The 15,816-nt window shown below is 28.2% G+C and overlaps 1 protein-coding gene and 2 non-coding genes across 5 annotated transcripts; 2 read left to right on the plus strand and 1 right to left on the minus strand.

Moving 5' to 3' along the window:
- Positions 1-1,751: 1,751 nt before the first annotated feature.
- On the minus strand, positions 1,752-13,502 carry LOC145968359 (phenoloxidase-activating factor 2). Of its 3 annotated transcripts, none has more exons than XM_083093767.1 (6): positions 13,352-13,502; positions 10,915-11,285; positions 7,568-7,867; positions 3,342-3,610; positions 2,804-2,967; positions 1,752-2,340 (listed from the first exon to the last, which is right to left on the minus strand). In XM_083093767.1, the coding sequence occupies exons 2-6, from the start codon at positions 11,259-11,261 to the stop codon at positions 2,137-2,139; spliced, it is 1,284 nt and encodes a 427-aa protein (XP_082949893.1). In that variant the 5' UTR covers positions 11,262-11,285; positions 13,352-13,502; the 3' UTR covers positions 1,752-2,136. The 3 variants fall into 3 exon arrangements, with proteins under 3 accessions (XP_082949893.1, XP_082949878.1, XP_082949884.1); XM_083093752.1 differs by having other exon boundaries at positions 10,864-11,285; XM_083093758.1 differs by having other exon boundaries at positions 10,864-11,281; positions 13,352-13,465.
- A 1,481-nt stretch (positions 13,503-14,983) lies between these two features.
- On the plus strand, positions 14,984-15,055 carry Trnah-gug (transfer RNA histidin (anticodon GUG)). Its single transcript has one exon. It is a non-coding gene; the product is annotated as a tRNA-His (tRNA).
- Positions 15,056-15,365: 310 nt separating this feature from the next.
- On the plus strand, positions 15,366-15,437 carry Trnah-gug (transfer RNA histidin (anticodon GUG)). Its single transcript has one exon. It is a non-coding gene; the product is annotated as a tRNA-His (tRNA).
- Positions 15,438-15,816: the final 379 nt, after the last annotated feature.

The following is a 15,816-nucleotide window of genomic DNA, read 5'->3' on the forward strand; positions in this document are numbered from 1 at the left end:
TTCCAAATATCCGCCTGGGGCGATTAAAGTGCCCCACCCTGTATATATGTTATGCGTCAACAAGTCATTTCGAATATGATTTATGCTTGTAATAGACTATAATTTTCCAATAAAAATATTTTTCATAATCATTTGCATATCCAGTTTTATAAGTGAACAAATAAAGTCACAAAAATTTCCGATTACGAGAAGAAAAGACCTTGTAAATGCATATATTGTTTAAAGATAGTATGTAGTTTATATCTAAATTATAGTTTTATTATCTTAATTATTTATTATCTTATTATAATTTTATGATAACAATTTAAAAAAAATTAGCCAATATTTCGGTGAATATTTCTCTTGAGGCTCGCTTTAAGTCATAATTATAAATCTTATCTTATAAATGATCGAAACCGAATGCTTTTTGCAAATTCCGCTTCGAGATTATGAATAAGTGAAAAAGTCTTTTTCTTTATATAGTTTTACGTAAGCTTTAATCTCTCTATGTGTTCGCTGCTAAAGGGCAAAAATCACGCAATGTTAAAGATGAACATTGCTTTCTTCGAAAAAATATGCAATTAATATTCAATTATCTAAAACACAACTTAATTTTGATTGACATAAGAATAAATTATGTAATTATTATAATTAAAATATAGCGTATATTTCTGACTGGAATATTATTTGTAGGATAAATTTGATTATTTGAAAACTAATCAATATATAACATATGCAAAATAGACAAAAACACATTATAATGAATTTTTTGTGCATTATTTATGCATAATAATACGATATGCTAATATTGATTTTCTAGAAATAATTTATAGTGAGAGTATATGCGTGTCACGCAATTATTGTGTTGTTATAACAAGGATATTATGATCAATCAATCATTATTATATAAATCATTTGTATCAAAGGTTGTACTTTATTGCTAAAAATATCTCTTATCTTATCTTATGTATATGTTAGATTCTTATAGGATTTATTACGTGATTTATAACATGATTCTTATCTATAAAAAAATATAGTAGTTGTTTAACTTAACCATTTTGAAATTACGCAGACATATTAATATAGACTGCTTATAAAGTAGTGCGGGATGTTTCCTGAGAGAAAAGGATAACATGAATTTACTTGGGTTGTCTGTCTTTTTCTGAAACACTCATGATGCAATTTTAAATTATTAAAATCATATAGATATAATATAGATATCATATAGATACAATATATACAGGGTGTCAGGGCAATCTCTTCTCAAAAAAAGCTCTTGTAGCTTACCTCGAGAGCTTTTCAAAACACTATAATAAAGTATTTTTTTATCGAGTACTTTTCGAGTTATGAGGCTTGAAATAATCTCTTAATTTTACATAAACCATAAAATATCTAGTAAAATATTCATTTTTCGATTCATTATCTTACCTTAATACTTTTGTGTACAAAATAATGGGAGGAATCATTTGGCACATAATTGTAAAAAAAACACATAATTGTTTCGAAAAAAAAATATGTAATTGTTAATTGCAAATTATATATTTTTTCTTCTCATTATTTTGTACATAAAAGTATTAATAGAAACAAATAAAAAAGGAGTGTTTAATATATTTTGAAAATTTATGCTACTGAACATGAATAGTGTAAGCATATTGAGTACTAAAAAAGATTAGTATTGTATCGTGATATTTATCATTAACAAATTAATAGCTGATTAATTAAAAATTGTTATAATATTTTAAAGATTTCAAAAGGAAATAAACTTGACACTGTTTTATTTTTAACAAAAATGTATTATTCACTCATGTATCGTATATAAAATGCCATATATTAGGATTATTCTTCCTTTGTCATATAAATCTATGATCACTTTCGAATATATATAACTATAAATATAAAGTACATAACACGCAAGATTCTTAATATTGAAGAAACTCACTAAATTTTATTCTATTCCTGTATCATCTGAATATTAAATTAATTATAATATGATTCGTTAATATTTCACTACATTTGCTCTCGAGTGAAGTTGTTCAGCGCAAAAAATTCAGTACGAGGAAAAGTTAACACTATCCGTAATAGATGAGTACGACAAAATAAAAGAGAAAAATTGCATGATCCATGCGTGATTGGTAGATCATCGCATAAGAATGATGATTAATTGGGATACTGATAAACGGTGTTATCTAAATTATTGAAGGCCAACTGCTCATCGATCCATCGGCGAGCATAGGCTACATTAGCATATACGCCGGGAGTTCCGTTCTCACCGCAACCAAGTCCCCAGGCCACGATTCCAGCTTGAACGTACCTCTTCGGGTCGTTTTTTAAGGGACACACCAAGGGGCTTCCACCGTCACCCTGTAAAAAAGAAAATCGAATAATCATTTCCTTGTCTAATATAAAATATAAAATACAGAAAAACGTCCTTTACAGAAAATTGTTAAGAGAGAAAAGGACTTGTATAATTCAAACTTGTATAATTTAATAAGCGTTCATATACAAATAATTATAATATATATTATACAAATAATTATAATTATAATATTATTCCAATTTTTTCGTTTTATTTTTAGAAAATTATAACAAGGTATGATTATCCAGTGCAAAAAGATAAAATAATAAAAATATTAGATCGAGAGTTTTATTGCACGGATTTTTGTTATCTTGCATTCTTAAATTATTATACGTAAAATTATATAAAATAAAAATAAGGCATGAATTTTATAAAACAACTCTATATAAATCAATTTTACATATATATGACAAAGAAATATTACATATAATGACAAAGAAATTTTCATGAAAGATGTCTCAAATTTACCTTGCAAGTATCTTTCCCTACTTCTCCACCTGCGCAAGTGAAACTTTCGTCCAAAACAAAATATTTTCCCAACCTAGTGGTACGCAAAGTACTTTGACATGTATCATGGGTTACCACAGGAAGTTCCACTCTCTTCAAGATCACTTGATAACGTCCTTCTTTACCTATAAATAATTAAATATTAATAAACGAAATTACTATATCATTTTACATTAGTCCAGAGTTTAATCTCTAAATCATTAATATCGGCCACAATTCGCGGGGGCGCGCGCACGGACAGTTCGAAATTATTCTTTACAATCATCAATAAACTTAAGTTACAAATGTATAAAGATAAAAAATTATAATAGTACTTTAAGTCCCTCTGGTATATATTTTTAAAAATGTGTGATTGTATCAATTAAATTATATCACTGACAATTAAAAAGATAAGTATAATTTATTAATCAGAGATTGCAATTAATGTATCATGTTAAAGACACATTAAGATATTCAATCGATCGATATTCGTTTTTTCATATTTTTACACATTGCTTACCGAATACGTCTTTTCCCCATCCACTGGCGAAACATCTAGATCCGTCAAAATTCGTGCCCGCTTCCGGCAGACACACGATATCTACATTCTCCGCGTATTCGACTGGAGTCTTCAAAATCAGTATAGCATAATCGTTGTAAAGCGCGCCGGAATGGAACTTCTCGTGAACTATGACTTTTTCAACGTCGCGATCCTGATGCGGATAAATCTCGTTCTTCGTTTGTGTATCCCATTCTCCTGCGCGGATTTTGAGTTCGTTCGGCTGTTTTCTGTTGATCGAAATATATTGTTAAATTAGAGAAAAAAATGAAGAAAGAGAAAAATGATATTTATATTCTTATTTTTCTACACTTGAAATAACATTTATTTCTACATTTTCATTCATATACTTGAGACAAAACTTATTATAGTGTAATTTCCATTTTCAATCTAGTCAAACATATTCGTCGTTCATTTGCATATAAATAAGCAATTTACAGTCTTGCCAGACAGAAAGATTTATCGGATCCGTCAAGATCCGTAATTTCTGCATTTTAAATTAATTCATATTGAGACATTCAATTGCGTTAACGCGACGTCAGTTGCGGTTAATTATACAAGTACATAAAAAAAATCAAAAAATCTAAAAGTGATAAAAATAAAATATTTAAAAACCGATATGAGATCAATATTATTAGCCAAGTATAATAAATTATGTGATATTAATTCGTAATCGATACTAAATGAGTTAAGATTACTTTAATTCCTAAAGCATTTTTTATATGATGTATATAATTTAAAAAAGTTTTACACAAATTCTAAATCGCATAAATGACCTTCAGGTCGAAGTAAGATATGAAAACTTGGCGTGCCCCCTCTCCCGCTCCGTCGTTTACATATCTTGAATAAAATAAAAAATTCGATTATACAATATATATTTGTTAATCCTTTCATTTAGTAAGTACAATTTACATTTTTATAAAATAAGCTTTAGACTACGAATGTGCAACAAACAACCTGTGGAAGCCCCCCTCAGAAACGACCTGCGAAGCTTTTCAATCCGACTTACAACAATTAAACTTTACTTGCAGAGAAAATAAAAAAACTCATAAAAAAAGAGATTTCACATTTCCTAATCTCTATGTGATGATTTCCAGGTAATACAGAGGAGACAAGATATATAAGTTCGAAATTTAGCTACGCGTGTGCGCGGTAGTGTAATTTTAAATTTTACATTGGGCCCATCAAAAATCTAGCTTTTTCCTGTTTTAAACTATATGATTACTATAAATACGGGGCACGCCAAGTTTTCATATCTTACTTCGACCTGAAGGTCATTTATGCGATTTAGAATTTGTGTAAAACTTTTTTAAATTATATACATCATATAAAAAATGCTTTAGGAATTAAAGTAATCTTACCTCATTTAGTATCTATTACGAATTAATATCACATAATTTATTATACTTGGCTAATAGTATTGATCTCATATCGGTTTTTAAATATTTTATTTTCACTCTTATTATCACTCTTTTAGATTTTTTGATTTTTTTTATGTACTTGGCGTATTTTTTTACCTTTATAAGGTTTTTTTTAGGATATATATTTCTTTTCTTTTTGTTACTATAAAATTATATAATTAATTATATAATTATATAATTAAATTTAGTTAATCGATAAATACAGAGGATATACAGTATATGATAATAATCTTTAATTATACAATCGATAATCAAAAATACAATATTAAAAATCAATCCGGTAATTCTCAGCCACTACCCAGCAAACCAAGTAACACTTATATAATTGTTAGTTATCATTTCTCATTCAACAATTCATGCATATGTATTCCTTTCACTTGGTTTTTTACTATTAATCAAGAGTGGAAGAATTCAGAATCCTATTTCAATTTTTTCATAGATTTTTCCTGCCTTTTAAGACAAAAACCGGTTTATTAGATATGTTATTAAAACTAGTTAGTCTTTATGCTACATTGTTGGTGGCATAAATAAAAAACATATCGATGGTGAAAGGTACAAGTTATAATTTATTTATATATGTCAATGCTATATGTCAATGCTATATGTCAATGCAATTATGTAAAAATATCACAAAATATGGTCACATTTATGAATGATATTACAATCGGTACTTGTAGAGGTCCTAAATTCATATTTTAAGTTAGGACATTTAATCTTGAAATAATTTGTTACCGTACATAATATTTTTACGTAATTGCATTGACACATATAAATAAATTATAACATGTACTTTTCCACAAACATCAATAAATTTTTTATTTATGCTACTAAATATAAAAACTAGTTAGCTTTATTATTAGTAACATATATAATAAATATTATTAACATATATAATAACATATATAATAAATCGGTCTCTAGCCTAAGAGGCAAGGGAAATCTATGAAAAATAGAAATAGCACTATGAATACATAAATCTTTATCAATAGTAGAAAACCAAATATCTTTTAAACAAAACATTTACGGGCACATCTTTAGAGGAAAATTTTTTCTTCTTTTGAGGTAAATCCTAAATTTATACTTTAAATTAGGACATTTAATCCTCAAAAACACCCTATATATCTAAACATACATATTCTAAAAAAAACCTTACAAAAGTAAAAAAAATACGCCAAGTACATAAAAAATATTCTACTTTGTATGCATCTTTAATAAAAAAATTCCTTAAAAATAATTTTTTACAGTAATTTTCCCTCATAAAATCATTTTCGTAAAAAACAAAACCTCAACAAATAATTTTCATAAAAAAATATTAAAAAATAAAATATCAAAACTAAATATGAAATCAATAATTACTATTAGCCAAGTACTTAAGAGCAATTTGTAAATTTTGATATAATATTTGCCGTGAAATATCAATTTTATACAGTAGAAATATTATACATAAATTCTCCCTAAGAAATTAAAACACATTTTATATTTATTTAGAGAAAATTGATTTTCAAAATATTTAATGAGAATTAGGATTCTTTTAATTCTTAAAACACATTTTATAAAATGTATATAATTTAAAAAAAAGTTTTACGCAAGTTTTAAATCGCACAGTCTTTAAATCGAAGTAAGTTACGGAAACTTGGCGTGCCCGGATTGTTTACATTATAAACAAATATATCTCCAATAAAATGTAAAATATTAGACATTATGTAATTAAATATTTAATCTGTATTTGATTACGATATATATATATATATATATGTATAATTATAAATTACATAATTATACACAAAATGATAAATGTCTATTCTCTTTATTAAGATTAATATATAATATGTCAAAATATATTATGTTTAAACAGATTAATGAAAAAAATTTTATAATATTTTTACCTTTTGATGAATATTACAAAATTTTTCACAATCCATTTGATTGTTGTTAAGTGTCACACACACAAGTCTGTGTTTTTATTATATAATAAATGTACTTGGCGTCGCGACGCTATCGCGTCGCTTGATAATAACCTTTAATATGTCACTTCTCTTTCTTGTTCCGCACTATAGTTTTATTTATTTACTTATTTATTTATTATTATTATTTTTATTTTTATCATTTTTATTTATTTATTATTAATCTGTGTTTAATAACCTGACTGCTTAACGTGTCACTTCTCTTCCTTGTTACACTATTCCGCACTATACATTAATAATTTCACACAACATATAACTTGTCTCTTGTTAAAGCCTTTTACATACCGTATAACCGTATACGCACGATGTGAACGCCGCTTGAGGGACAAACTCGCTTTGCTTGTGTGCGTGCGAGCATACGTACGTGAGACTGAAGAAAATCCGGGATAACGTAATAAAATGTCACAATTTTGATATACGATCATCATTTCTTGGGATTGACTGCACCGATTTTATTCAAACTGGTCGCAATCGAAAGCTTATATTCACATTATAAAAGTGCCGTTAGATTTTTTCTTAAGGTCTTAGTTTCTGAAATATCTTAATCGAAAGTTTATATGATGTGAAATTCCGGATAAGCTACTTGGTAGCGCCGCGTCGAGAGCAGTGACTCTCAATGCTCGGATCCTGTTTTTTATGTACTTGGCGTCACGACGCTACCGCGTCGCTTGATTTCCTTCTATCTTGCTTAATACTATCTTGTTAAGACCACGATTGGAAAATAAATGGTTTTAAAATTTTTCTGAGGTTATCAAATATGACATTTGCTAAATAAGATATTTATAACAAATTTAATACTGACCCATTAACGCAATGAGCTGCAGTGAGAACGGCTTGTCGATGGATAAGTGCACCGCCGCATTGATAAACATTCAATTTTTGGCCATTTTCGCCGATAGCCTCTTCTTTCAAGATAGCCACCATCCACGGAAACTCGCCAAACTGAGCCTCATTATCGGTCTGGCCGGTGATCCTAAAACCGACTCCTTCAGCATTTCGCTGTCCACATCCGACTCTAGTATTCAGTGGCTGTGTTGGTGATGGCTGTAGATTCGGTGGTGTGCAACAAACATCCAAGTAATTCTCACATGGTCCAAGAGCTCTAAATATTCAATCAAATAATTACAAAAATATCGGAATGAATTATTGTTCATTCCTTATTAATTTTAGGAATAGTTGCGTTTATTCGTATATAAATAAATAATTTGCAGAAAATAGTTTGAAAAGAGCTTCAACAGCTGAAAAAGAGAAAGAGAAAGAGAAAGAGAAAGATAAATAAAATATGTTATTTCTATTTTTTTAAATCTTGAACCTTTAAATATAATGTTTTTTATTTTGTTAATAACGCTAATTCATAAAATTATTGTTGTATATTAAAAGATTAAGTAGGTTGAAAATTTCGCAATATAAAATATAGTTTAGATATTAGGCAGTTGCTAAGTTTTAAATTATCATTATATGTACGTATATACAGGGTGAGCCATTTTAATTAACGCACGCAATTATTTCGGAAACAAAGCATTTTAGAGAAAAATGTTTCAGACAAAAGTTTTATGGTTTCGAGGGGGCCATAAGATGGTATCATTGGTTTGACCTTGAAGAGTTATTTGAAGGTCACATGAAGGTCACCTTCAATTTCTTAAATGGAACCTACTATTTGTCATTGCATATTCTTGTAGCTTATCTCGAGAGCTTTCCAAAACACTATAATTAAGTACTTTTTTGTTAAGTACTTTTTGAGTTATGAGGCTTGAAATAATTTCTTAATTTTACATAAACCGTAAAATATCTTGTAAAATATTCATTTTTCGATTATCTTACCTTAATACTTTTATGTACAAAATAATGAGAGGAATCAATTGGTGTAAAGAAAACACATAGTTGTTTTTAAGAAAAAATATGGAATTGTTAATTGCAAATTACATATTTTTTCTTCAAAACAACTATGTGTTTTCTTTACACCAGTTGATTCCTCTCATTATTTTGTACATAAAAGTATTAAGGTAAGATAATCGAAAAATGAATATTTTACAAGATATTTTACGGTTTATGTATAAATTAAGAAATTATTTCAAGCCTCATAACTCAAAAAGTACTTAACGAAAAGGTACTTAATTATAGTGTTTTGGAAAGCTATCGAGATAAGCTACAAGAATATGCAATGACAAATAGTAGGTTCCATTTAAGAAATTGAAGGTGACCTTCATGTGACCTTCAAATAACTCTTCAAGGTCAAACCAATGATACCATCTTATGGCCCCCTCGAAACCAAACAACTTTTGTCTGAAACATTTTTCTCTAAAATGCTTTGTTTCCGAAATAATTGCGTGCGTTAATTAAAATGGCTCACCCTGTATATACAATACAAGAAATTATGAGAAACAAGCAATTATATAATATTTTCTGAAAATCATTTCTTTTGCGCACGATTTAATTGCCTATTGACAATTATACGTGCTTAAATTAATAATAGAAATTATTATTTATTGGCAATTTCAGAGGAGAATTTTATTTTCCAAAGATAGTCTCATGCGGCATAAATAGTAAGATGGCATGCTTAAAACAATTAATCAGTTTAAAATTGAAAATTTTACAATACATTTGATATTTAAGTATATTTACGCGGCGATTACTGTTTATCGAGGACACTTATCGATAACGTTCCTTATAATCAATCACAATATTTATCATAGATTAGCGAGACGGAAACGTCTATTTGTACATGTAGATTCAGTTACGCACGAACATTTTTAGTTAATTGAAAACTGCGACGATAAATAATTAATTCTGATACCGTATATAATGCAAATAATTTAAAATTATATTTTTCTTCAATTCTGTAATTTCAACTTATTATAATTAAATGATACTTTGATTACTTCACAGTTATAATAATTAGAGAGCCACTTTTCGAACGTTGTGTCCTCGATAAGTAATAGCCACTGCGTAGAATATATTTAATTATGTCGTCATTTATGAATGCACAGCATTGTATCGAGAATTGAACATTACATATACAACAAAAGAAATCGTAAACCGTTTCTAGGTCAGCAGCATTGACGCGCTATTACTTCCGCTTTCCTTCTAACGTAATCATCCTCCACGTGTGACTCAAATCACTTGTAATTATCTTGCTATAAACGCATTCAATGAATATTCATTATAAAGACACAAATACAGTGATAAATAATATGACACTTTTTGTCAATTTACAAAAAAAATTGTAACAAAATAATTACGCTTTTCAAAAATATTATTTAAAAGCACTTTTATAATAATAATTTATTATACATAAAAAAATAACATTTGTAATTAAATTTGTTATTAAAAATAATATTTGTTATTAAATTTTTAAGAAAGGAAATTAAATATTTTTATAATATTATAGATTATTACTTTATATAAAACAGATAATTAATTATTATTACTATTATTATTAAATCGAAAGATATATGAACCGAGAAAAAAATTGTAACTTGATTAAATGCGTTTAGATCATTTTTTAAAATTAAAATATTTACGTCAAATACATCATATTTAAGTTAAATTACTTAAATATTCCAGCTAAAAGAATGAAAATCAAATAAACGCATTTGGTCAAGTTAACGACATTTTTTAAATACAAAGTAGAATTTACACAACTTAAAAAAATTTAGATATATATTTAATTATAAATAAGATATACATATATATATATATATATATATATATATATATATATATATAGAATAATTTTAGAAGCGTATAGAGAGAGAAAAAAGAGAGACACTATATATCTACATATCTATACATATCTATTGTATAATCAAAAGATATTATATAGTTATAGAATACCATAACCAAATTTAGTTGAAAAGGAAATTAATACGAGTAAACTTTTATATGAGAATAAGAGAATGTCATACTAGTCATCATTGGGAATACCAAACTATGGGAATACCCAAACCATAATTGTTAAAGTTTTCCAATCTTAATCTGACTGTGTCGTTAATCAGCAAATCAGCAGATTTCGTATACAGTGAAAAAATTTCACAGCATGCCGCAATCCATTCGCCGATAGAACCGGCCGAGACTTCGATCTTTGGTCAATAAACTCACCCTTGGTTGTCAATAAACTGCCTACTGGAATTTTTTTGATCAGCACCGAACCTGATATCGATGATGCCGATTCCGTTCTCCAGGATCTTGCCCTCCTTGCACTGATAATAGGGCACGCATTCGCAATTGTCAAGTTTCGGAGATGGTGTATTTTGCGTGCCGAGAATGATACTTTTCGCCGTAGTAGTGGTAACATTTCCATTCTTGAAGAAGTCCTGGATCAGGCTATCAAGTGGATCGCCGCCTATCTGGGGCACCGACGGAGGAGTGGAGGTTTTAGCTTCGGGAAAAGCCTGATCGATGAGATCGCTGAGGCTACCTGGGTTTTGTTGCGGTGCTGGTAATGCTGCTACCAAGGCTACGCTGACCAAGGTCAACGTAGGAACCGATCGCCACATGGTTTATTCGAAGGATTAATCTACCTGAAGCAGATTCGATGAAGTAGTGTAATATAACTCCGAAGCACACACAAGTGGGACGCGATCGTTCTCGAACAATTTATGGTGAAGAAATCTCGCAATGACGATTGAGACAGACACACACATATTTTCTTTTTTTTAGATTATAAATAGCGATGACACAGCGATGCTTCGGTCACTATAAGCTAGAAAAATCAAAGAAGATAAATGCGAACTAGAATTCAGCGATCCATGAAGTCCATAATCGCGTCTTTCCTACGATTTAACGCAAGACAATTTAGCCTTCGGTGATTCTCGTCACTATCATCAAGAAGTATTTTCGAACAAACAAAATACGTTTGTAAAAAATATTCCTATTTGAGATAACAGAATGGAAGATGTATAGATTTATGTTAACATATTTCTAAATATATCCCTGCAAATTGTTCGAAAACATGTTAAAGTAAAACAGAAAGAATTCAATATTTTATATCTCAGCATATTATACAATTGAAGAAAAAATATTTGTTCGTGTATTTAATATTTCTTATTAAGAGAAAAATTAAATTTCAGAATTATAACAATTATAGAATATAATTAATAGAATAATAATAATTAATAAAAAATAAAAATAATAAACTTTTTTGATAACTTTTTTTCCGTCTCAAAGAAAATTATTTTCTTGTCTTATCGAAGAATACGAGATATCATATCAAATTTCATAATTATAGTAATTAAATATTATTATAATAATCGTAATATTAAATGAAAATATTCGAGAAATAGAAACACTTTGATTTTTGATGAAATTTTTTTAATAAATTTTTTTTTTGTAATCGCAACAACGAACGATGCTAATAGTTCTCATATATTAATTTGCTAAAAATTGCTTTTTAATACTATACTAACTAAATTAAAATATTATATATTGTATTTAATATGAACATCAAAAAAGAATTTATAAATTTATATCGTAAAGGGCAATTTTTTCCCTGTTATACATGATGTTAATATAATTATAAAAATTCTATTTATTATGATAGGAATAGTAATATTATATTAATTTTTTTATTTTACAGATGTAAAAAAGATATTCTTACAAAAGAACATTCATAATTTTACAATGTATAATCATGAAAAAGACACACTATAATTCTAATGCATAATTATTCAGAATATTTGATGTTCTCATATAATCAACATTATCTTTGCTTCCGCGATGAAGATAAATGTACATATATGCGTCATCATGTGAAAACATTCTTAATTTGTTTATGCATATAATATGCATATAAACGCGCTTTTAAGATAGCGTTTTCTAAACAGATTTCAGACATGATGAAATTTTATAATAGAATATTCTCTCGTTTATAAGAATGGAAAATATTTCGCCAGTTATCTCAAATATTCGAGGTTTGTTGCCATGTGAATTTCATTCCAAAACATTGAAATTATACGCGTTTAACGTTCCGTTATATAACTACTTTAACATAAGAATTTTCAATATATTTATCCACAATTGCTTGCCACTGACCTTTGCTGAGCATCGAATGACGCGATTACAAACCGGTATTATCAACATAACGTTTCATTAACTGACATTAGTTATAACTTTGAATAATTTGTAAAAAATGATAAAAATTGAAACTTTTATGTGTATTTTGCGATATCATAAAATAAAATAGTATATATTGTAGAAAATAATAATTTTATATAATTTTATCACTATTTATATGATTGCATATTAATTGATTCGATAAATATACACACTAAGAGCATCAAATTCATTATCATCATTACATTATTCATTATCATATACACTAAGAGTATCAAATTCATTATCGTCATTATTGTCGAATAATTAAATAATTAAATCATCTAGGTCATATAAGAAGTTTGTATATACAAATATAGGCACAATATACATACACACACACACAGACGCACACGCAAACAGAATATGATATTTAGATATTGATCATAGATAAACGACAAACTGATATTTTACTAGTTCTTATTTAAAAAATTCATGAGAAGCAATTATCTGCAATTATCTTTTGATCGAGCACAAAAATTGATTTGATACTCACCGAGAAGAAAACACAAGAAACGACGAACGAGCACCTTCTACTTGGAACAGCGATGCCCGATTAATACACCACTGAGTAGAGAACCGCGATGCTTTCGTATAATCCTACTCTGGTATTTATCACGTATTCTCCCCACCTTCTCCCTCGCTCTTGTCTCATCCGACTCTATCATTGTTACCAGTCTGAGATTGTAACATTGAAGAACCGGCATTTCCCACTCATGCGTTGACCCTGGGAATTTTTGATGCGGTTTTCCTAGAAGTTTCAGCCAAGGAATTCGCATGTTTGTTCTTGGAACGAAATCCCCATTCCTCCGTGACGCACAATATAACATATATTAAACCGGTTCAAGGGTTAAGCGAGAGTCTTCGCATGTCGATGTCCTCCAACTAGCAGGGAATTTCTCAAAATAAGTAAACAAACCAGATTTTTTCTCTTGATAACACTGGTTTTTGTTGTATTCAGATTTAATCTCGTCGCGAATTTTGCGATAAATAACGAATCTATTTATTGATGTTAGAACTAGAGAGAGAGAGAGAGAGAGAGATTATGAATATATACATATAATCAAATAAAATAAATATATAACCAATCAATAAGTCAAAAATTCATATGATCAATAAACAATTTGAAATTTCATACGCATATGTTTAAAAGCTGAAAAGTGATTTTATTAAATTGTAATAATATAAATGCACATAAAATGTACAGATCAAATATGATTTTGGTATTCAGCAAATTCTTTCTAAATTGCAGCATACTCATCGTGTCTTGCATATATCCGACATGTTGAAGTCAAGGACTTAACAAATTTTTAATGTTAAGGTCAAGTATATCTGAATAAGTATTTTTTAAGTGCATTATTAAAATCAACGGCTCGTTTGCTATGATATTTCGAGCAAGAGACCCTTTTTTGCACAGCTTATTGTAGGAAGAAAAAGTATCTGAATTATAATTTAATTTAAAAAGTTACGAAGAAAACCAGCATGTTAAATATGAGTCAATAAAAGATGTGCCATTTATATATATGTATATAATTGTCATAAATGACGTGTACGTTGATATGTAGTAATTATCGGAATTATCGTCTACTTTACCGTGCGTTGTTTGCATGCGATGCGTGCACGTGACGTTGACAGGTATCAGCTGTCGCAACACTATTTCATTCAGCTATGATCAATTATAATTAATTAGCACGAAGTCATGAATACATATCATACCATAATTTAATTAAACAGTTATATCCTCCATCAAAATGTAAATACTGTATTGTTATCTAAAAAAACATACTTTTGTGTAAATTACTTGAAAAAAATGTACAAGTTAATTTTTGCGAATTAAGAATCAAATTTATTATTCAATTTCACTATTTTTTATTTATTACACATATATTATGTTATTTAGTCTAAACACAATTCTCATACATTTACAAGAATGACCTATTTAATAAATTGAAAATTTTACATTGTTTTTTATTACATGCATTTATTGCAAATAATTTAAATTTTGTATTATATTGTGATATTATCGAACGAGATATATATTTAATGATTTAAAATTTGTTACAGTATAATTTATTTATTCACAATTATTTTACTCGATTCTCCAGTTCTGGAGTCAGCTCTTCCAATAGCCGTGATCGTCTAGTGGTTAGGACCCTACGTTGTGGCCGTAGTAACCCAGGTTCGAATCCTGGTCACGGCAATGTGAAAACATTGTCACGGTGGAAGTTTTTTTTTGTGATTGTCCTTGTTATTGGTTAATCTTATGCGCGCATTTAAATAATTTCGATATTTTATATATTACATTATCTCTTTCAATGTTTTAATTTTTTTAAACTCAGATTTCAATGTATTATGATTATTTTATATATACTTGATTATCTCATTACAAATACATTAATATACCTACATTTATTACGATATTGAAATACGTGCTTATTAAATAATGAAAACTCTATCATTGGCCCGAACATTATGCTTAATTCTCTATCGTGCAATCAGTTCTTCCAGTAGCCGTGATCGTCTAGTGGTTAGGACCCTACGTTGTGGCCGTAGTAACCCAGGTTCGAATCCTGGTCACGGCAATGTGCAAACATTGTCACGGTGGAAGCTTTTTTTGTTAATTTTTTAATTATTTATTATCAGATAACGGTATCGCAAGCTTAAATATTTATATATTTGCCTCTTGTTAACGCAATTTTATTTTAGAATAGATTTTTAGATATCATAGTCACGATAATGATATTTTTTATTTTTTATAATTTATTTTTGAAGGTTAATTATTTAAATATGCAATTATTTATATTATGCACAAGTAAATGATTTATTAACTTTATACGGGGAACAATAATTTATAAATATTTTATAATGGAGAAAGAGTACATATATACATACAGGGTGACCCATTTTAACTTAGGCAGCCAAATATCTCGAAAAATAAGCAAGATAGAGAAAAATGTTTTA

Source organism: Camponotus vicinus, unplaced genomic scaffold (genome assembly GCF_025532165.1).
Source record: "Camponotus vicinus isolate PSW18456_S1 unplaced genomic scaffold, iyCamVici1.0 SCAF_1, whole genome shotgun sequence".
NCBI lineage: Eukaryota > Metazoa > Arthropoda > Insecta > Hymenoptera > Formicidae > Camponotus > Camponotus vicinus.

Coding starts and splice junctions, on each gene's coding strand:
- LOC145968359 (XM_083093752.1), bottom strand. CDS start 11,261: ATGTGGCGATCGGTTCCTACGTTGACCTTGGTCAGCGTAGCCTTGGTA. Junction 7,868..10,863: donor CAGTTTATTGACAACCAAGG/GTGAGTTTATTG, acceptor TTGAATATTTAG/AGCTCTTGGACCATGTGAGA. Junction 2,968..3,341: donor ATGGGGAAAAGACGTATTCG/GTAAGCAATGTG, acceptor AATTATTTATAG/GTAAAGAAGGACGTTATCAA.